This window comes from Callospermophilus lateralis, chromosome 5 (assembly GCF_048772815.1).
Source record: "Callospermophilus lateralis isolate mCalLat2 chromosome 5, mCalLat2.hap1, whole genome shotgun sequence".
Lineage (NCBI taxonomy): Eukaryota > Metazoa > Chordata > Mammalia > Rodentia > Sciuridae > Callospermophilus > Callospermophilus lateralis.
The window spans coordinates 33,212,624-33,235,099 of NC_135309.1; the positions used below are offsets into that span (position 1 = coordinate 33,212,624).

The window sequence follows — 22,476 nt, forward strand, 5'->3', positions numbered from 1 at the left end:
TAGCATCCATATAACTAATAAAAACAAATGAAAGAAAATAAAAAATTAAAAAAAATAAAAAGGAATATAGCTCAGTGGTAACTTGCCCCCGAGTCCAATTTCCAGTACTGAAAAAAAGAAAAACAGTGAAAATGTACAATTGGCTTGCTTATACCACCTCTGGCCAGGTGATTTTGGGCAAACTACTTGACTTCCTAAGTTTCCTGATTATCAAAATGACATAACGATCCCTAAATCAAAGGGTTGTTGTGAAGATTACGAAGTTCCCGATAGACTGTGGCTATGCAACCACTTCGATTATCCCTATTATCAGTCACCTTATTTTCTCTGCATTCATGACCCAGGTCTTCAGTTGGAAGTCTCCCTCTTGTTCCCTACCCACGGTGCAAACAGGAGCTAGAGTGGTTATTCTTTAGACCACACCCCAAATCATCAAGGATGTTGTCACCACCAGCGGCTTGTTCTGTCTGAACAGACAAAAGAGCTGGCCTCGCCTTTGTCACAAATGCACCCCCTCCAAAGGCTTTGCCCTCCTCGGCATTGCCCAATACTGGGGCGGCCTCTTGTCAAGATCGCTGCTCACAAGTCCAGACACTCAGGCCTGGCCCTGCTCCTGGGGGCCCTTGGGGAATCCCTCGCACTCCCCAAGCCTCAGTCCCCTCTGAACAAGGACGAGGCTGTTCTAGGTGGTTTCCGTGAGCCCTTCCAGCCCTGGCACCCTGTGTGGCTGTTTAGGCAGCAGCCCCAGAACACATGGGGCAGGCGGGTTGGGGTGTCTGGTCAGGACAGCCCACCGCAAGGAAAGGAAGAAAGAAATAAAAGACAGAGAGAGAGAGATAGCTTTGGCTCTGGGAGAAGGGGGAGGTAGGCCAGGGGAAGGAGGAGACAGAGAAGGAGGAGGGACCGCGGGCGGAGGGGGAGATAGACCCAGCCCAGAGCTCTGAGTGGCTTCCTGTTGCCTGTCTCTAAACCCCTCCACATTCCCTCGGACCTTCAGACTGCCGAGTGCGCTCTGCCCGCCGCCTGTCCGCCACCAAGGTAAGTGGCACGGGCCGTTCCCTTCTATGGCTGCACCCACCCAGATCACTCCAGGCCACATCTCTAGCAAGGGACAGGAAGCGGTGCTAGGGGATGCGTGTCTCCCTGGGGCTCCATCCCAACTGCCCCAGAGGGCGGGATGCAAGGTATTCTCCCAGACCCTTGTGCCTGTTGCGTTTTCAGAAGGTGGATGCACAGTGCAACTTGGTTTTCCTTTTAGGTCTGCAGGAAACAATCTCTGTCCCTGGGGAAGTGTTTTCTCTCTGTGTCTCTCTCCACGCCCGCATCCCTGCTTGCAGAGGCTCCCTGCCTGTCCTCTTTGCCCCCTCCTCCTTTCCTGGAATCTGATCCTGTCACAGCTTACCACAGGGACCTGACCGGCAAACAGAGTTAGTCCTGCTCCCTAGACTTTGTTCGGGGTCGGGGACTCTGTTTTCCAAAAGGGACTTTGTACAAATGATAAATTGACCCCGAAAAGGCAAAGGGGGGCTTCACCTTTAATCAGCACTTGCTCTGGGAAGGCTGGTCTCCCTTGAGTTCCTCACAAACACACACACCACCCCCCCACACCCCCACGCCGGTTAGCCTGAAATGGCACCTGGCACAGCCAGTCCTGGGCTGGCCATTGTCCCTCCTGGGCTCCCTGGGATGGTCAACTCAGGAACTCCTCATCAGTAGCCTTTACCGTTTCTAGATCTGAGGAACCCGGGCATCAGATATCATCCAGCCAAGGCACAGGGAGCAGGGTGTGGCAGGAGGTGTCCTGGAAAAGGAGGGAGGGGGCAGGTAGGACCCCTAGGGCCCCAAGCCCCTCTGTTGGGAGAAGTGCAGACTGCACACTGGGCTGGGCCCAACCTGTCTGGTGTTAGGGCATCTTCAGACGTGTCCCCCACCTTTCTTCATCCTCCTTGGCTCCTCCAAGAGTCCAGTGGACTTCCTGTGTCCTGAGATGAGTCTCCTCAAAAGCACGCAGAGAGACCTGCACCTTCCCCAGGGAGGACGGTATTTGGCATCCCTAGTCCTAATTCCCTGGGACCAAATTCCCTTATACCCCAGTTCTGGTGGGTTTGGTGGGAAGCAACCCCTAGGTAGGATGGCGGACTTCAGGAACACGGTTGGTGAACTGTCTTAGGTAAGTGTTTCCTTTGCATTTAGCTTTGTTATCTGTAAAAGAAGAGGATTGGTCTTTGGGGCGCTGGGAGTCCTTGGAAACTTCCGAGGAAGTCCATGAACTGCCCTTTGAGTAGGTTTCAAGCCCTCTGTGAGTCCCTTAAAATTATGTGCCCTGGAGAGACAGAGTCAGAGACAGAGACAGAGACACGGGGATACAGTTTCTAGGCTTAAGGTATTCTCCCATGGGTGCCTGACCCCCCAAAATACCAGAGGGCACAATGTTAGGGGAATGGACTAGGGCAAGGAAACAAATTTATATTTGCAGGAGGGTGAAAAATGCTGTAATGGGGGTGGTTGGGGAAAGAGAGAGTTAACTTGCAGCCATCAGCTGCCACATCGACAAAGCCTGGAGCAGGGACGTGGAGGGAGGGGGAGGGGTTGCCTGGAGAAGGAATCAACTTTTGAAACTTTCTCCAAGTCCCACCCACCAAAAGGCTCTTCTCTGCCGTGACTCACTCTCCGAGGAATGCGAGTTACCACGGCAACCTTTTTTTCAGGGTCTCTGCCTGCTGGCTGGGAGGGGACGCTGGGAACACTCAGAACGTCAGGCTCACTCTCAAAGTCCCCGCCCTCCTTCTCCACCCCCGCCCCCCCCCAAACAAGGATGACTGCAAAGCTCTAGGCCCAGTCCAGATCTCCCAGTGTTCCATGAAGCCAAGGACTGTGATAAGCTCCCTAAACTGGGTATTCAAAGATTTCTCTTTTCTTTTAGCTGAGCTCAGAAGCTGTCATCTGACCTTGAACTAATGGGTCCCCTTTCTGAGTTCCAGTTTCCTCCTGGGTTAAAGGGCAATAACGGCGGCCTCCTCAAGAGAGTATTGCATGGATGAAATGGGATAATGCATTTCATAATGCACTTTATGCTCTGGGTTTTTAGAGGTGATGGATTTATGGAATCCAAAGAGCCAGCGAAATGATTCCCAGCTTTTTCCCCCTGTTGGCTCCATCGTTTCAGGCTCTGTGTAGAACTTCTCTTTACTAAAAGAACAGACAGGCATATCTTTTTAAAAACTCGTGTTTACATTTTGACTTGAGGACCTTGTCTATGTCCCAAGAGTGAGAGACCCTACCCTGCAAGCAGAGAAAGCATTGGCCCAGGGAGCCAACAGACATGGTTCCAACTCAAGAGCTGGTGACGTTGGGAAAGACACTATCCCTCTCTGGGCCTCAGTTTCTTGATCTGTTACATGGGACATCCAAGCTAGACGGTTTCCAGGCACCCGGCCAGCTCTAAAGCCCTGAGAACCCAAATCTCAGCCACTCCCTTCCTCTGGGGGAATAGCTGGCCTACATTCTGAGCAGCACTTCTCCCCAGTGCAAAGGAAACTAGAGAGAAGGGGCCTGGGGACCCAGGGCTGCCTAATGGCCTCCATCTGTAAAGATTCCTTAACCAATAGCATAGCTGGGGTTGCTTCTCAGAACAGCAGCTTTCTTTGCTGAAAATAAGCTATAAATAGGAAAAGATGATGGAAAGGAAGGAGCAGAACTGAGGATGTGAAGTAAACAGTTGAACATTTGGCTTTTGAGGTTATTTAGGATGTTGATAAGTATGCGGAGATAAACAGGGACAGACACAAATCCACCTGGGGGCACAGTATAAACACCAACTCACCAACAGGCACCACTGGCACAGCTAAAAATAAATACCTCCTGTAGAAGCTGGCGCAATGTCGTGCGCCCACCTACCTCTCAATGACCAATACTTTGACACACACACGTTCATAGAATGCCGATGGTAACAAGGGACAGTCGTGTAATGCACACGCACCCCCTAACAACCCTTATGTTTTAGAGACAGAGAAATTGGAGTTAAGGATGGGAAAAGAACTCACTTGAGGTCACAGGACGGGTTGGAGTCTGAACCAGGCTTCCAGGTGTTTTGAACCACCCAGATGTTCACCATGAGGTGCCTCCCACCCACTTCTGGTGGGTTTGGAGTCGGGTTCATGTACTGTCCTCCACAGGATAAATCCTGTGGGCATAAGTGATTGGCAATACTTTTCTCTCCCCTTTGCTGGCCCTCAATGGCCTGTCCCAGCCCATGAGGCTTTGTCATTAGGCTCAAAGGGCCAACAAATGTAGCTAATCAGTGGTTGCTCATTTGCTTCCTGCTGGCTCCCTCCCTGATCTCCAACTTAGAAGGAGAGGACGAGATCTGGGGGGCTTCCAGGCAGCCCAGGGATAGTGAAGTTCCCTGTCCTCCACAGCACAACCTGGATCCTTCCTGCTCTCACTTCCAGCCTCAGTGGTGAACCCAAGGACAGCTGGGCTGTGCAGAATAATTTAGGAAAGCAGCCCTCTCTTTCTCTTTATCCAAGAGATGTCTTAGATGGCAAAGGGGACTCTGCCCTGGTCCATCAAGTGATAGAGCCTGGTGTCTAGGGGAGAGATAGGAGCAGTGACACCAATTCCCCCGGAGCTGGGTTCTTCCAGAAACTGGTATTAACTCCTCTCATTCGGGGATCCCTCTGGGTCCCTTGTGCTAGTCATAGCATTAGGATTTCAGATTCGTCAGGTTAAAAAACAAAATCTAGATATTTCTGAGAAAGATACCAGCTTGCTATATGACCCTGAGTGATTTATTTTTCTTCTTTAAACCCCAATTTTTCTCTCTTTAAAACAAGAAGCATGGCAAAGAACCTTCGTGTGGCCTGACAGTGGTAATCCATCCATAGTGGCTATCAAAAGAACTGTGTTCAGCATTATGATATCACTCTAGACTTTTGGGGAAAGGGCATAGGGTGGATTAGTAATGTCTGCCACGTGAACAAGAAGGTTGTGGAAGGCAGATATGCCACATGTTTGCTATCCTGTAGGATGTGACAGTCTGGACACTTTGATCTAATTTCTTAACCCCTCCATTTGTGGTCACCCCTGATGCAGCAATGGTCCTCTAGGGGGCGCCAAGGAGGCTGCTTGGGGCTCCACCCTGAGCCTCTGCCAGCTGCGGTGAAACGTGGCATTTTAGGAGATTTTATGGAATCTCAGCCAGGCTGATTACAGTCTCAGAATCTGGAGCCGCCTCTGAGTTGTCCTCAAAGCTCTCCCATCGTAGGTTTTATTTTATTTCTTAAAATTTTATTTATTTATTTGTTTATCTTTGGGTCTGGGGATTAAACCCAGGGATGATTTGCCACAGAACTACATTCCCAATCCTCTTTATTTTTTGAGACAGGGCCCTGCTTTGTTGCTGAGGCCAGCCTTGAACCTTCGATCCTCCTGCCTCAGCCTCTCAAGTCATTGGGATTACAGGTGTGCTCCACTGTGGCCAGCCAGTTCTGGATTTTAGCATCCTCAATGCCCTCACCATTTACCTTAGCTTCTTCCCTTCCATCAAGAAATATTACACGTGGAAATGAAATGTCTATGGCCAGTGGGGAGAAGCGATACTCCAAAAAGCTTTTGCCTGAGTTGGCTCGGAAAGTCTGAGCTGAGCTGGGCAAGGTGGCAAGGGCCTATAATCTCAGTGGCCAGGAGGCTGAACCAGGAGGCTCACAAGTTTGAGGCCATCGTCAGCAACTTAGTGAGTCCCTAAAAGTAAAGGAAGTCTGAGTCTGCTGTGCCCAAGGGTTTCCAGCTGTTTCCAAAAGAACCTAGAGATGTTCCAAGATGTCTCAGTGTGGGTAGAACATCCAGCCCTCAACTCCACTCCAGTTGTACCTCCTCTTGTTTTTCAAGCTTATTTATTAATCAGACATATTCACATGCTTAACAAATGCAAAAACTTCTACTTGCTTGAAATAGGGGATTTCTGCAGGAAGCTTGGTTGAAGGAGTATTTTCTGCTTTACTTAATTTTGAACATCACTGATCTAAAGCAGATTCCTGAAACCAGGCACAGTGGGTGGTGCACACCCGTCATCCCAGCAACCTGGGAGGCGGAGGCAGGAGGATCACAAGATCAAGACCAACCTTGAATTTAGTGAGACACTCCGCAAATTAGCAAAATCTGTCACAAAATAAAAAAAAGGATGGAGATGTAGGTCAGTGGTAAAGTGCCCCTGTGGTCAATTTTCAGTACCTCTCCCAATAAACAAACAAACAAACAAACAAATATATAGAATAGCCTCTTTGTTGGACAGTCAGGATAGGGTAGCTTAGATCCAGAGAGGAAAGAAGTCTTCTCCAATTTTGCACAGTGATCTGGGAGCAAAACTTGATCTCAAGACCCCTGACTTCTACTTCACAAAGCCACCTCTGAGTGACTGGGTCTGGTCCCAGGACATGAACAGGAGTGCCAGTGTCCCCACCTTGGCCACAGTGCCACGTCTCTGACTTGGCTGGGCCCAAGCTCTGTGGAGCCCACCCTCCCTGCCTCTGAGTCCTGGCTCCTGGCACATGGCTTCCTTTCTTAGCCTCTAAGCTTGTTTTCCTCCCTTTGGGATTGTTTACAAGCCACATGTGATTTTGGAACCCTTGTTTCCAAGCCAGACAGTGGGAGTGAAATGCTTGGCTTGCATCAGCAGCCCACTAAGAGGCCAGCCTGGGGCCTGGCCATCCTGGGGCCTGGCCATCCTGAGTGAACTCTCTGGAAGCTAGGCTAGTCTCCCCCAGGCCAACCTGGGCAATATTTCTTCTGTTCCACCCCAATACACCTTTCCCCTGGGCAAACAGACAAAGAGCTGGGATTCTTTCACAGAATTGTTGAGGGGGATGGAGATTCTGGATGCTTGAATTCTAAGATGCTCTTCTGCACCACATTGCTTACTGCTTACCTTGTGCCCTCTAGTGCAGATCATCCATGAGCCTTTCGAGGTAGGTATGTTATTGTGTCCATTCCACAGACAGAGGAACTTGTTGAGACCCAAGAGAGGCAAAGCTGATTTCTGCAGATCCCACAATTGCTAAGTGGCCGAGCCAGGACTTGAACCTGTACATTCCGGCTCCAATGCCCATGAGCTTACCTTTGTGCTGCGCTGCCATTACAACCACTGTTCTAGTATAGTAGTCACTAGCCACAGCTGGCTATTTAGATTTAAATTAATTACAATGAAATACGATAAAAAATTCTCTTCATTTGCTCTGGCCACACTTCAAGTGCTCAATGATGGCACATGGTCAAGAGCTGCCGCACCTGGCAAGGCAGATATAGAATATTGTCATCATCTTAGAAAGTTCTTTTGGATCACAATCCTCCCTAAACTCTTTTCACTCAAGTTAAGATTTAAGCATGGCAGGTGGGTGTACTGGTGCACACCTGTAATCCCAGATGCTTAGGAGGCTGACCCAGGAGAATCCCAAGTTCAAGGCCAGTCTTGACAAGTTAGCGAGACCCTGTCTCAAAATAAAAAATGAAAAGGACTGGTGGAGTGCCCTGAGTTCCATGCCCAGTACCACACACACACACACACACACACAAAAAAAAAAAAAAAAAAAAAGAAAGAAAGGAGAAAGAAAGAAAGAATGAATGAAAGATAGAAGAAATTGATTTGATGATTAAAACTCAGATTCTGTGATTCTCTTCTAGGAGCCTAAGATGATTCTGAGCCACACGATCTAAAATTCTGATTCTGAGATTTCCTCCAGTTCTGACACTCAGTGACTTTTCACTCAGTGACTTTTCAGCGTCCAGGGAGACCCTCAGAGAAGGCCACTGATGTTTGGGGGGAGGCGAGCTGGGGGGCTGGCTGTACTTTTCCATCCCTAGAGTCTTTCTAAAGACAGAGAAGTGACCTTGAGTTTCGGGTCCTGCTGGCAGCCCAGGACGGGTTTTCAGCTGTCTCCAGAGCAAATAAAGGCAAAGGACAGGACTCGATGTACGGAACAGGAGGCCGCCCTGGCAGGGTGGGGGCGTGGGTTCTGCGCCTGGTGGCCACCAAACCAAGGGAAATAGACCTCCAGTGCCTCCCCTGACCAGGCGCTTCTTTTCCTAGCACTGTGGCTAGTTCTGCCCAGCGGGGGCTGTTTAGGTGACCACTTGGGAGGGAGCAGGCGCTACCGGAAATAGGCTCCCTGAGATGGAGAACAGACCAGTGGCAGAGGGCGGCTGCCTGGGTCCTCCCCCAACCCGTGCTGCTCATGCCCCAGAGCTATAGGCTCAGCTCTCTAGGGGTCTCAGTCTTCTCATCTGTACTCTTAGGCAGGAAGATCTATCTGCTCTGAGCCCTCCATGGGATGCTGGATTGTCTTCCCTAGAGACAAGGTTTTAATTTAACCCTGGTTTATACAGAGGGTGTTTGGGCTGTCACTGGGCATACTAGACCTAGGCTTGATTGGCACAGGGTCACAGCTGGTGAGTCCCGAACGCTGGGTCTCGACACTGGCTTCTGACCTGCCTGGGGTAACTCTTATGCCCCACTAGCTTTGCAGGGTGGACCCCAGCCTCTTTGGCCAGCGGTGTTTTACAGAACCTCAGACAGGTATCTCATGGGTATGCAGGAAGAATGGCTATGCTTCCAGAACAGTCCAGCTGCTTCCCTTTCCTGTCACCCTGTTGTCTTGGAGGAAAAGGGTTCTAGGACTGGGAATGTAGCGCTGTGGAGCATAACTCCTCTATGATGCTGTGTTTCATTTTCCACAGTCTCTCCCCACTCCAGTTGCAGAGCATAATCCCTATTAGGCTCGCCCGCTCCATGAGGGGCGAGGTCTGTCAAGCTGGAATGGGTTCAGATGCTGCGTGACTGTGGGCAGGGGATTCCTCCCTCTGACCTCAGACTCCCTGGGAAAGCAGGACTTGGGGACTCTAACACACTGTCTGCCCAGCGTTTGCCAGCAGGCTCCAAGGGGCCAGCATACATGTGAGAGTGCCCAGGAACCATAAAGCCCAGCAAGACGTAGGCCAGAGACGAGAGGGTGCCTGTGCAGCCAGAGAGCCAACCAACAAAGATTCTCCCTGGTCATGGCTGAGAGACACATCTGTGTCTGTGTCCCTGCTCAGATGAGGGACACAGACTCTGAAGAGCACATCTTTCTGGCTCTCTAATCTGAAGCTTATTACATTTTCAGTCCTAGCTGGACTATTTCTCCAATGACATGACTTCTCTGTCGTTGTAGTTTAGACAGGGTGACTCTTTGTTGTTGTTCCAACTGCCAGTCTCACTTTGATCCTAAAACTTTCATCTCAGACAAATCCTTCATTGATGCCTCCTCTCCTGTCCCATTTGCCCAAAGCCACATGCAGGAGTTGTTTAACTTATGTCTTCCAAATGGGGAAGGAAGGCGGAAGACTTTTTCCACTGGAGCCTGGGGAGACAAGTGAACAACTGTGTGAAGGAGAGGAACATTCCAGAAACTTCCTGAAGAAGGAAGACTGGGCTCCTTGGAGAGTTGGGGCCATTGTGAAGCAATGCCAAGCTTGCACGCCAATTCCTTTAAATTCCTGTTAGTTTTATATCATGCACACCTCATAAAACAGGGGCTGAGGATTTCTGTCTCTTTGAGCCCAGTGAAGGACCATTATGAAAGCTGTTTTTCCTCTGTCAGTTGCTTATACCCAAATACTGTCATCCAAGGAAAGATGGGTGATGCCCAAGGACAGGACACGTACCAAACCAACTTGTGCCTGTGATTTTGTGTGTGTGTGTGTGTGTGTTGGGGACTGAACTCAGGTCTTGTGAAAGGAAGCACACTACCACTGAGCAACACCCCCAGGCTTGCCTGTGGCATTGCAAGAGCATTTTAAACCCAGTCTATCTCAAAGTTCACCTGATCTAACATCCTCAGTTGACAGATGGGGAAACCAAGAGAGGACAAAAGACTTAACTAACATAGTAAGACTGTCTTGAGGTAGAACAAGAACTCCTGGCATTTAATTCCCAGTTGAGGAATTCCACAATGTTAGGGAACTCCCACCGCCATGCTTGGTCAGTTGAGAAGTCTTGGAAGGACCTGGGGATGATGAGCCCAATGGGAGTTGTAGAGACAAGAGAGGAAAGAAAAGGCTGCCCTTGACTGAGAAGCTATTTGGGGACAAAGGGAGCAGGCTTGTTCTGGGTGGTGCAGAAAGAGAGAAATGATAGACCAGGAGAAACTTGAGGGATGCAGATTTGAATCAGAATAAGGAAGAACTTTCTAAAGCAAATTGGAAATGAAAGCCCATTTAGTTAGCACAAGAAGTAAAATGTCCCCATCACAGATCCTTTGTTGGGGATGAGATTTTGGCATCGAATCATCAAAGATTCTGCTCCAAATTACCTCATAGCCATGAGTATTAGAGTCTAGGGTTTGGCATCTAGAGACCCAGGTCTTAGCAGTGATCTGGGCAGGCAGAGAAACTTTCTAGATCTTAACTAACATCCCCTGTGCAACATAATAAGAAGCATTTGGATGGTTTCCTTGGAGAATCCAAAGAAGTGCTGCCCTTTCCGGGTAGAGTAGAGAAAAATGTGGTCACCCTCAAGTTTCCCATGGGTCACACTCGAAGACTATGGCTTATTGTAAACATGGATCTCATTGTTTCAGATTGGCAGGAGGTTGCTCTCTATTAACTTCTTCCACTGCAGAGGGGGTAGGAAGGAGGCAGAAGAGGAGGAGGAGGAGAAACAGGAGAATAGGACAGAAAATAATCTTAGAACATCAGGGATTAAAGAGCCCTTGAATTAGCATTACCAAACTTGGCTAATTAGCCCATCACCTTGATTGAAATGCTTTAAAAACTTAAACAAGTGTATTTTTATTTATAATTACCATAAAAGGAAAACTCTGTGTACCTTTGTTATAAATAGAAGGAAACTGTACAAAATGAACAAAGAGCAAACAAGACAACTTCATTGAATCCCAGCGGTCTCTAGCTTCCTGTGGGGGCTCTGAGCCAGAGGGCGGCTCTCGGTCATAAAGAAGACGAGGGCTAGAGATGTCCAAGACCTCTTAGCCCTCAACCTAGACTTTCTCCTCATATAATCATGATTGAAAGAATATGGCACGGAACCATCTTCCTCCCCCATCTTTCACCACCATTTAACACATAAGCCATCTAAAGCCAACCCACATAGTCCAGGAACATAGAAGTAACTCCATCAGGACGCCTTCCCTCATGGAAGTCTCCACCTCTCTTCCCGCAGGGTTCCCAGCACCATGAGGGCCTGGATCTTCTTTCTCCTTTGCCTGGCCGGGAGGGCCCTGGCAGCTCCTGTGAGTACTCAGGATCCTATCTTCCTTCCCTTAGCTTCTTCCACTGCCTGCTCCAGGGCGTCCGAACCTGCCAGCCCTGCATATTCAGAGGGCCAGGGACTCCCCCATCTCAAGTCAGTTGTCTCATTTGTAAAAATTGATTTCTTTTAAGCCACAAAAGCTCAAAAGAAAAATTGGGATGAGGACCGGTTGGGGGAGGGTCCAGAGAAGAGAGTTCCGTGGAACTTGAAGATGAACTCTTTAGCAGTTAGAGCTTCTGGCCGGGCATTAGGGTTGCCAAGGAAGTGGCCTCTCAGTCATGAGGGGAATTCAAGCAGTCAAGTGTGAGGGGGTGACAGGGATGGTGTTAGGAGAGAATCCAGCCAGAGAGGGATGGCTCCGTTTCTGAATCAGACTCCAATCCAATCAAATGGGGCCAAGGGGAGGTACAGGTGTAGATTAAGTGTTCTATAGCAGCAGAAGTACTTTCGCAAACTAAATATTAGGCTGGCCTAGATTGTTGGATATAAAACACACGAAAGGGGAGCCTCCCTGGTGTTCCCTGCTTTGTCCTGTGCCCCCCCCCATCCCCCGCCACCATGGCAGTCTGGAGGCAGCCTGGGGAGTCTCCACACACTGCTCTTCAAAGTCTACCAGCAGATGAAGCTGGCCTGGGTCCTGACCTCTCTGAACCCCACTTTCTCTTTCCAGCAGCAGCAGGAAGCCCTGCCTGATGAGGCAGAGGTGGTGGAGGAAACGGTGGCCGAGATGACCGAGGTATGTGGCACCCGTGGCCCCTCTCTGCCCATGCCTTCGCGGGGTAACCCAGCACTGGTACTGTGGGGCTCCATGCTGGAACAGGGCATCTGTCGCCTTCCTGTGTGCACACACAGCATAGATGGACAACCTATTCTCCCAAATCCCAACACGCTCCTGAATGCTTCCCAAATTTTCAATAGAATCCTATAGTTGGGGGCATGATTTGGCAATTTTTAGTTTTTTTCTGCATGATCACCCACGGTCTCCCCTTGCACAAACAGATGAACGGGGATCTGCGCAGGTGTGGCTGACAGGGTGACAGGCCTTGGCATCCCTTCTGGCCCTAACACCCTTGGGCATCAAAACAGAATTCCAGAGCGCTACAGAACATTTAATCTAAGATGAACAAGAAGTGCGTTTAATAAATTAAGAAGTTGATAATAAATATAAGATTAAATCTAAATCCCCAACCCTGGCATTTGTGTGGAGACCTGGGCTCAGCCCACCCTTCCACCTCACTATCATCTCCTTGTGGGTATCTGAAGCTTCGGGCAAGCCCCCTCCATCTTCACCCCTCACTTCTAGGTTTGGGGTGAGGGTGGGGACCATTTGATTGATTCTCTTCCTTCCATCTCAGGTAACCGTGGGATCCAACCCTGTCCAGGTAGAAGTAGGCGAATTTGAGGATGGTGCCGAGGAAACCGCAGAGGAGGTGGTGGCTGAAAGTAGGTCCCTCGCCTGTGACTCTGCACATCCAGTCCTCCATTGGCTGATTGGGCCTGGGGCCTGAGGCCAGCCTACTCAAGAAAATTCAGGGTGCGGCCCTCAGTGGGCCAAGGAGAAGGCCGAGGAGGCGGCTTGGTCTTGGAGGTTGGGAATACTCTTTGGCATGCGGTCCCCTGGACCGATCTATTTATAGCCAGACCATGTGTGCTCTGAATGGCAGGAAGGGAAGTTCCCCAGCTGGGAGTGGACTTCTCCCCTTTCAGCTCTTTGCCCTGATTCCGAAGTTGGATTTCACATTCCCAACGGGGTCATGAGTCATGTCTGGTTCCCCAGATGTCCTGTGGCCTCTGTCTCAGCCTAAGCCCCTGCATAGGAGCACGTCTGAGAATGGAGATCGAGAGCGGTCATATTTTATTACCTTATCTGATTGTCACTCAGCCCAAGAAAATAAGGCCCCGAGGAAGGGAAAGCAGACAAGAGTCCTAACATTACCCACGGAGTCAGTGCCCAAGGCGGGGAAAGACCAGTGAACCTCAGGGTTGTGCTCTCAGGTTGAGTAGCTGTACCCCAGGGGTCAAGAGCATGGACTCTGGAAGCAATCCAACCAAGGTTTGAATCTAGACTTCTCCAGGAGAGCTTGCCAGCCCCTCTGACCCTCACCTTGCTCCCCTCTGGCATGGGAATGATGAAGTCATAGACCCTCATCCTGGGCCTGTTGGAAGGGGAAGGAACCAAAGCAACAGAGAACTTGACCTGCAGAGTGGCATCCAGTAAGGGATGATTATAACAGCCACAATTAAGTGTCAGGAGGAAATGGCTAGACGCAGCTCCCATCCTGAAGGGATAAATAACAGGCATTTGGACGGAGCTGGCACAGAGCTTTTGTTGGAGCAGGCAGTTGTCTCCTGAGTCATGTTCCTTCCCTGTCCACGCCCACCTCATCCGGGGTTTACAGACGCAGCTGGCTCTATTGTCTCAGCCCCTTCTCCCTTTTCCTTTATAGACCCTCACTGCTCCTTGACCGCAGCTGACTTGCTAAGCCATTCTGGAAAGTCTGTCCTGGATTCCAGAAATGCCTCTCTGTGATGGTTCAGCTGAAAGCTGAGACCACAGTTCTTAGTTGCTTCAATGTCAGGGAGGTCATCTGGCATCCCAGTGTTTCAGAGACCCAGATTGAGCCCCTAAAATGTACCTGGTCCCGACCTTGGATTGAACTTCTCATTCTCACACTGAGCCATCTGCTCCCCTAAATGCTGATTGCCAGGCTCAGTTGAAGAGCAGGGTGGCCCAACCAACGCTCAGAATAGGACCATAGCAAATTGTCCAGAGCTCTGCTGGGATCAACCTGGGGAGGACATGATAGCCAGCGGTGCTAACTCCCTGCCCTTGTGCCTACCAGACCCCTGCCAGAACCACCACTGCAAACACGGCAAGGTGTGCGAGCTGGATGAGAACAACAGCCCCATGTGCGTGTGCCAGGACCCCACCAGTTGCCCCGCGCCCATCGGCGAGTTTGAGAAGGTAAGGGCCAAGGGACTGGGCCCCGCAGCATTCGGAACATCTGCCCAGCAAACCCTGGGCTTGGTGGTTCTACAGGGCAGCTCAGGTCTCAGGAGCCCCTTCGTTAGATCCAGTCTCAGCAGAAAAGCGGAGCTGAGTCAGGGGCGAGGCTGTCCAGCAACCAAGGAGAATCTCATCAACACCATCACGATCCCAGCTCCGTGCTGGATGCACACTCTCAGAACTCTAGAATTCCAAGCTCTACGCCTGACTCAATAGAGGAGAATAAGTCCTGTGCAGCTTAGCAGAGTATCCTGTCTAAAAATGTTGCTTCTGGAGCCAGATTAGAGGTTGACTTCAAGCCTCCTCTCCATCACTTGTTAGCTATAAGATCTCAGCCAAGTTGCTGAGTCTTTCACAAATCTCAGTTTTCTCATGTCTAAAGAAGGAATGGGAATGGTCCTTAACTCTAAGGGTTGTTGTGTGGCTTTGTAAGACAATGCACAGGACATTGTGCATAATAAGTCACCCATCAATGCTATTTATTTATTTATTTGTTTATTTATTTCATTATTTCTCAAACCATCCATCCATTCATCCAAATCAATACTCACTTATGTCCACCATTGTGTGAATGGTAACCTAGCTCAGGGCAGCAAATATGGTACCAGCTTAGCTTCTCCTTCTTTAAGACGACATAGCTTCGGGCTCCATGATAGAGCATCCTTGGTCACTCTTACCGCCTCCCAATTCCTGCATCCCACAGATCACCGATGCCAGGAATTCCTCCTCTGTACCACAGCCACTTTCTGACTCCTATCTAGCTGAGCCCTCAGCATTGCTGCTTGGCAACCCCTATGATCAGAGGTTCCCATGGAGACTGGGGGGGTTCAGCATGCTGTCGTGCCATAGCTGTGATCTATTACAGCGATGCATGGAGGATACAACCAGAACCTAAGGGGGAAAGACCCAGGCAGAGACTGGAGGATCCATGGGAGGCCTGAGTATTCTCTTCCTCTCTTCCACATGGAGTTCGCTCTTATCCCAGCTTCAAAAATGCAGATACCTGTTTCTGCTCAAAGAAGCCCACCAGAGACTCAGCACCCAATGTTTTAATGGGGATGGGCACCTAGGCACCCTCTGCCTAGTGTGTACCAAAATTCCAGACTCCCAGGGGACAGCAGATGTTCAACATGAAGTGAAGCATGTGCCTGAGCAGGCTAGGTTGAGTGAGCCTCCCTATCAGTTAGGGGAAGATTTGTGACAGTGCAGAGACCCGCTCACCAGCCAGGTTCCTTGACACTAGCCAGAGGCCAGCCTCACAAGCAGGCCTTTCTAAGGACACCAATCTCCCATCTCTCATGTCTTTTTCCTGTCCCCATCTTTGGCTGGTCATTCAAATGTCTTCTGGGTCTCCGTCCTGGCTCAGTTGTGCCTTTGCTCTGAGACCATCAGTGGCTCTCAGCATGGGCTGACCTCTGGCCTGGGAGCCTAGAGAATGGGCTCTTGTCCCAGCCCCACCACCAACTCCCTGCGTGACCTTGGGCTCATTGCATTCCTGGCTTGGCCCTCAGTGTCCCCGTCTCTGAAACCAGCCAGTGTGGGCCAGCAGAGGGCTTTGGGAATGAGGAAGGGGCTCTGTGCTTGGCCAACAGGTGTGCAGCAATGACAACAAGACCTTCGACTCTTCCTGCCACTTCTTTGCCACAAAGTGCACCCTGGAGGGCACCAAGAAGGGCCACAAGCTCCACCTGGACTACATCGGGCCTTGCAAATGTGAGTCTATCCTTGGGCCCTTGGGTCCCAGCTTAGGGAGGGAGCCCTGGCACTGGCAGGTGCGGGCTCTACCATCCCCTGTGCCGTGTGATCTTGAGCAAATCTCTTTCCCCTTCTGAGCCTCAGGGTTCCCATTTATAAAATGAGATGATTGTCTATGGAGTTGTTTCCTTCAGCTCTGAATTAGGACATATCCCAGGAAAGAAGGGAGACATCATAAAAAACACAAGATCAGGGAGGATATCTGGAGCCTCCCACTGGCACCCAAGACAACCACATTTCTTTTCTCGAGTGATGAAGAAGTTCTTGTAGAAGGCTAACTCAAATCTTTCCTGCTTCAATACTGTAAAGCAAAAATAATGTTTTAACCTGGGCCTACAAAGTTGTTTTTTTTTTTTTAAATGTTTGAATTTGAGTGCTTTAACTTAGGGTTATGCCTGTCAGTTCCTTTTAAGTTCTGTTCCTCAATGTTGTCATAAGCCCTTTATTCCAGTGCATTTCTATCTGCCTTCTTAAGACACATAATGACCACCCTCCTCTCAAAACCAGGGAGTCAGGTGTTTGAGAGAAGGGACGCCAGGATGTCCTTGGCCCTTTGTTAGTGTTCCCAGCTGCAGTTTCCCCTGGCCCATAGTTTGAGACACCCCAGACCACTCCTTCCCTTGCAAGATGCACCCATTGAATCCCCAGTACCTTCTGGTACAGGTGGCACTAGGAGAACGGCTCACCTGCCTCAGGTGTGCAGGCTGCAGAAAGGTAGAGGACAGGCAGGAAAGAAGGTTCTCCTTGTGGTTAGCTCTATGCTGCCAGTTATGGGGCCCAGGGTGTGAAATGGGTGGAGATGTTGGGAATTTCTTGGACAGCGAGGTGTGAAGCGGGCTTTTGCCCCAGACAGCCACACTGTCCTAGATGCTGGGGGGCTCTGATCATGTGGTCTGCAGTAAGCCCCTTCCTCCACTGACCTCCAATGCGTCCAAGAAGAGGGTGGACTTGGATGAAATCTCCAGGTCTGATCTCTGGGAGGCTAAGTTATAAAGGCAGGATGGAGTCATTATCTCTGAGAAAGTTCTGGAGGCTCAGTTTTCCTGATTCCTCTGCCCCCGACCCAATAAGCCTGCCAAGCTCATTCCTCAGCCTCCCGTCTTCAAATGCCTCCTGACCTTTGACATAGTGCAGGCTCAGCCTCTGCAGGCCTCACACCCACAGCCATCACCCAGGAAGGTGACCCTGACCCCAGAAGTGCAGATCAAGGTGGAGGAGGCAGAGGGATGCCTCCGCACATCCCCATTTCCAGAGCATTCTCCCCACAGGGTCTCCTGGGAGGAGCTGCTCAGAGGTGGGAAGCACTGTCCCAAGGCACTGGGTGAAGTGGCCGAGGGAGTCCAGCATGGGTGTGGAGTGGCTTGGGCAGCGTGTCAGCTCTCAGGCAGGGAGAGTCCGGGTCTGAGCTGACCACCCATGTGTTCTGGACTCTAGACATCCCCCCCTGCCTGGACTCCGAGCTGACTGAATTCCCTCTGCGCATGCGTGACTGGCTCAAGAATGTCCTGGTCACCCTGTACGAGAGGGACGAAGATAACAACCTTCTGACTGAGAAGCAGAAGCTGAGAGTAAGTGGGCTCTTTCCTGCCTGGCCTTGCGGGCCCTGGGTTGACTGAGAGCCTGTCCTGGCCCTAGAACGAGGCCGTCTCTGTAAGCCTGCGTCCTCCTTGGGAAGCACACTGGCCCTGGGTACCAGGGCATGTGGTTCTCCTTGCTGCCTTTGGAGGCTGACGGGCATCTTAAAGGACCTGAGGAGTCCTGTATGTCCACTCACTTTGTCCAGCCCAGTGTTGAACAAAAGAGACACTCATCCTGGGCCTTCTTCTTTCTGAGTTTGTGGATCTTTAATCCAAGATTCTGATACGATGCAAACTCCTCAGCTTCCCTTAACCTGGTGCATCAGCTTCTCTGAGGCCAGGAAGCTGCCCTTAAGCACATTCTCCAGGTGACCCTGACTGCGGAGCTCTATGAGGACCCTTTCAGGGGGTCCCAGGCCTGCCCGTTTGTGAGTGAGTGCCTCTGCCCCTTCCTTCTCCTTACTGCGACCTTAGGTCTTGGCTGGTTTCTGTCTGCCCTGGCCTCCTGTCAGAGGTGGGAAGGGCCCCGGTGGGCTTCGAGGTTTTCCCGTGGATCCTTTGTCACCCGTGTCTCTGTCCCCACAGGTGAAGAAGATCCATGAGAACGAGAAGCGCCTGGAAGCTGGCGACCACCCTGTGGAGCTGCTGGCCCGGGACTTTGAGAAGAACTACAACATGTACATCTTCCCCGTGCACTGGCAGTTTGGCCAGCTGGACCAGCACCCCTTTGATGGGTAAGACCCCAGGCCCTCAGGACCACAGGGGCCGGCTCTGGCTTGGCCCTGGAGCGGGTGGAGTCACGGGTCAGGGCTGGTGGGTTCACTAGATGCAGCCAGAAAACCTCTAGGCAAACCCCACTGTTCCCAGCCTCAGACCCCACAGTTTGTCTGGGGCTTGGAGCAGAAAAGGAAGAGCCATTTGGAGAAAGGATGTGGATTGGGGAAGAAGAAAGCAATAAGACTCCCTTGTGCCTGAGGTGGAAGTCACCGGGAACTGAAAATACCTCCTTAACTCTGAGAGTGTTGGGACTTGGGTCCCCACCAGTTAGGAAGGAGTACCAGACCCCAGGGGGTACAAGGGTGGCCAGCATGTTCCCTGTCCTTTGGCAGAACATCTGGGAGCAGAACAATCATCCAGCAGAGTCTCAGCCCCATCCTGAGGCCCAGTCCCAACAGAGCCTAGAAGTTTCTATAAAATTCGGAGTCAGTTTCAACTACATTGCTTGTTCCTGGCTTGAGGTCACCTGCCCCTTGTCCAAATGACTTATGCAGCACAATAGGCAGGCAGCTGGGCGGTTACGAGGTACACACTGTCTGTTCTGCACCTAGGACTGTTCCAGGCAGGGACTTTAACAGTACCCCTGCCACCACCCGCAGGCCCTCTCTTCTGGCAATGAGAGCAGGAACCCAGCTCAGCCCGATGAAGATACCTTTTCCCTCTTTCCTGGAGCCCTTTCACCCTTTTCTTTGATCATGAGAAGCAGATGTCTCACACTGGGGACAGGAGGGCCACCCTGCTCCTTGTCTGGGGGAACAACGCTGCACCCTGGAACTCTCCTCTCTGGGATGCTCACTGCTAGCTCTTTGTCTAGCCCGTCCGTGGGGATCGTGCCCACCCTGTGGTCCATCCTGGGTGGCTGGGTTCTCCGGGGCTCTGGGAAGCTCCCAGCTACTTCTCTCCCAGGCTCTTGAGGTGGCAGGGATCCAGCTGAGTCACTCACTGTGATGGAGAGGGGGAAAATCATCGGGGACCATCTGGAACTCAGGCTGAGCCCTTGAATCCCACGGCAACAACTGGATCTGGAGAGAGGTTTCCAGATGCGCCTGTAGGAAACATGCATCTGGGAGTGCGCTGCAGCCTGGGCTGGGGGAGCCACCTCCTCTTCCTCCTCCTCTGGTCCTAGAGTTGTGGGTGGATTTGCCTATGTCCCCACCCCTCCCTTCAGTCTCCCCACCAGTGCAATGAAGCAGGGTGGGGCCGGGGAGTGTTTCTTCCAGTTCAAACATCGTGGGATTCCCTCCATGAGTTGCATGGGCTGTGACGTCTGATTAGGGAAAAAAAAAAAAAAAAAGTATTGAAGTCCCAAAGTTCCCTGGAGTCCCTTGAGGGGAAGAGTGACTTGGGACAAATTGTTAAGGGCACTGGGAGAAAAAGAAAAAAAATCACATGTGCTCTGGAGTCCACAGGTAGCAGGAAGAACAGGAATGGAAGACGGTGGGAGGCAGATCAGAAGAGACTTCCCGGAAGACCTTGCGTGATATGCAAAAATAAAGCTTTGCAAACTCAGAGTTTCCCTGGACCCTGGCTACCCGTCCCAGGCCTGGAAGTCAGCACTGTCACTGCTTTGATGTGTCTCTTTGCAGACCCTTTCCGAGGCATTTGCAGCTGTATAAATGTGTGTTCATACCAGTTTCTGACCTAGCAGTAGCAGAAGTGCTGAATATTTTTTTTTTTTTTAAGTTTCCATGCCCCCAACTCTTGGCTAATTAGGAGACAGTTAAATGCTCCAAGAGACCTCTGCTAGTGAGCCCAGGACACCTCAGAAATGGAAGGGTCCTTAGAAATTAGGGTCAGCTTCTCTCCCTCCATCAAGGGGTGGGGAGAGCTGGGCTCTGAGGACCACAGTAGAATCATGGCAGAGCAGGGATAGACCTGGGATCCTGGCATGGAACGTTCTCTCTTTCCATGCTGCCGTGCAGGCTCATTACCCGGATGCCTCCTGTGCTGGGGCTTTCCCGCGCTCAGGCCCTCCCCCGCCCCTCTCCTGCAGGTACCTGTCCCACACAGAGCTGGCCCCTCTGCGTGCGCCCCTCATCCCCATGGAGCACTGCACCACCCGCTTTTTCGAGACCTGTGACCTGGACAATGACAAGTACATTGCCCTGGATGAGTGGGCCGGCTGCTTCGGCATCAAGGAGAGTGAGTGTCTGCACGGGGCATGGCGCGGTCCCCCGGGTGGCGGGTTGGCGTCCCCCACTTCTCTGCCGGCTGCCTGAGTGCCCCTTCTCTGCTGTCCCTGCCCTCTGTGCCTATTCACCCCTGTGTGCCCTCCCAGGCTGGGTGGGCCTTGCTCTCTCAGGTGTCTTCCAGATCCTTCTCTGTCCCTCTCAAGGTCTCTTTCTTGTTCCTTTTCCGTACCTCAAGCTTGGGCCCTCGCTTTGAGCCAAGCACTGTTCTGGGAACTGGCAGGCTATGGAGAGGAAGCAGGAAGTGTAACTTGGCGGGTGTGTAAGAGCCTGGGACAGGCCAGAGACAGGGGGCAAGGCTCTTCTGTCACCAACACCCTGGGGACCTTGGCCTTGGCCCCAGCCTCCCTGCCTCTGGATGGGTGGGAATCCAACCGCCTTCCCCTCCAGGGGAGCGCATCTCCTCCACCCAGGGCCCCATGGTAAACTCTCTTTTCTTGCTTTGCAGAGGATATCGACAAGGATCTTGTCATCTAAATCCACGCCTCCTTCTGCAGAACCGGATTCTTTCTCTTTGATCTTCCCGGTCCTGTTTCCCCCCATGTTTAAAATGTTTGGATGGTTGGATGTTCTGCCTGGGGATAAGGTGCTAACATAGATTTAAATGAATACATTAACGGTGCTAAAAAATGGAAGTGGTAACCCAAGTCATGACATTCTTGCTTGTCACTTAACTGGGGGTCGCCCATTCGCGGCCCCACCTTTCTCTTGCCGTTGGCACACCGTGGCCATTGTCTTGCTGGTCACGGTGGAAGCTGACCCACTCAAGTCTGCCTTCGACACACATTGAATCTTCAGATTTTCTATTATTCTGCTTGAAACTAATACTCACCACATTAGACTTTATGTTGATTTTATTTCAGGGGATGATGTTGGCTGCCTGGGGTCTTCCCCAGGTGGCCTGGAGGTGGGGACAGGAGTAACAGACATGTTGTTGGCAAGGCCGTTCCTGGGACAGTGGTGGGAGAGGTCTCAGGGACCCAACAGCCAGAACCATAGAAAGCAAGTCTATTTTTTTTTTTTTTTTGCCTGGGGCTGTGACTGAAAGATTTGGGGCCATGTTCTAAAAATCCACAAATTCTCATAGAAGCCCATTTCCTTCTTCACCCTTTGGTCTAATTTCTTTTCACATCAGGCTGTTTGTTTGAACTTTTGGGAGCCCAGGGCCTTCTGTGCTCTGAGGGGGCGGATCAGCTACAAGGACTTCTTCCCTGCTAACTTCTTTTGGAGATTCTGGATTTTTTTTTGGGGGGGGGTGTGCTCCAGGAAATGAGAGGCCATTTCAGGCAGGAAGATAAAACCAAGAATGAGACATAGAAAGTAGTAAGGCAGAAATAGTAGAGTTGGGTGAATTGGTTGTATTTTTTTTTTTTTTTCACATTTCAATGGCTGTCCTAAGTTGCTAGCACGTTCTTCCTTTTTTCTTTCCCCTTTGCATCTTCTATTAATCAGAGAAACTTCAAAGTCAATGGGGATGGTCAGATCTCACAGGCTGAGAACTCGTGCACCTCCAAGCATTTCATGAGAAAGCTGCTTCTTATTAATTGTGCCAACTCTCACGGTGATGTGAAGAGTTTGACAAATCTTTCAAAATAAAAAGTAATGACTTAGAAACTGCCTTCCTGGGTGATTTTGCAATGTGTGTTTGTCTTGGGCACCTTATTACCCTGACACAACAACTCGTGGGCACACGTATCTACACACAACCACACAAATGCAAACCTAAAACCATGTTTTTGGACACACACTGCACATACACACTTATTTATACACAGGGAATGTGTGGTTGCTGTGAGCACTAATTTATTTATTTGTTTGAGTACTGGGCATTAAACCCAGCGACACTTACCATTGAGCCACATCCCCAGCCCA

General features: G+C 50.8%; 1 protein-coding gene across 2 annotated transcripts; it reads left to right on the forward strand.

Annotated features, from left to right (window-relative positions):
* Nucleotides 1-930: 930 nt before the first annotated feature.
* On the forward strand, nucleotides 931-22,218 carry Sparc (secreted protein acidic and cysteine rich). Of its 2 annotated transcripts, none has more exons than XM_076856416.2 (10): nucleotides 931-1,038; nucleotides 11,210-11,279; nucleotides 11,970-12,035; nucleotides 12,655-12,742; nucleotides 14,143-14,264; nucleotides 15,899-16,019; nucleotides 17,496-17,629; nucleotides 18,224-18,372; nucleotides 20,409-20,557; nucleotides 21,053-22,218. In XM_076856416.2, the coding sequence occupies exons 2-10, from the start codon at nucleotides 11,223-11,225 to the stop codon at nucleotides 21,079-21,081; spliced, it is 915 nt and encodes a 304-aa protein (XP_076712531.1). In that variant the 5' UTR covers nucleotides 931-1,038; nucleotides 11,210-11,222; the 3' UTR covers nucleotides 21,082-22,218. The 2 variants fall into 2 exon arrangements, with proteins under 2 accessions (XP_076712531.1, XP_076712532.1); XM_076856417.2 differs by having other exon boundaries at nucleotides 11,973-12,035.
* The last annotated feature ends 258 nt before the right edge of the window (nucleotides 22,219-22,476 follow it).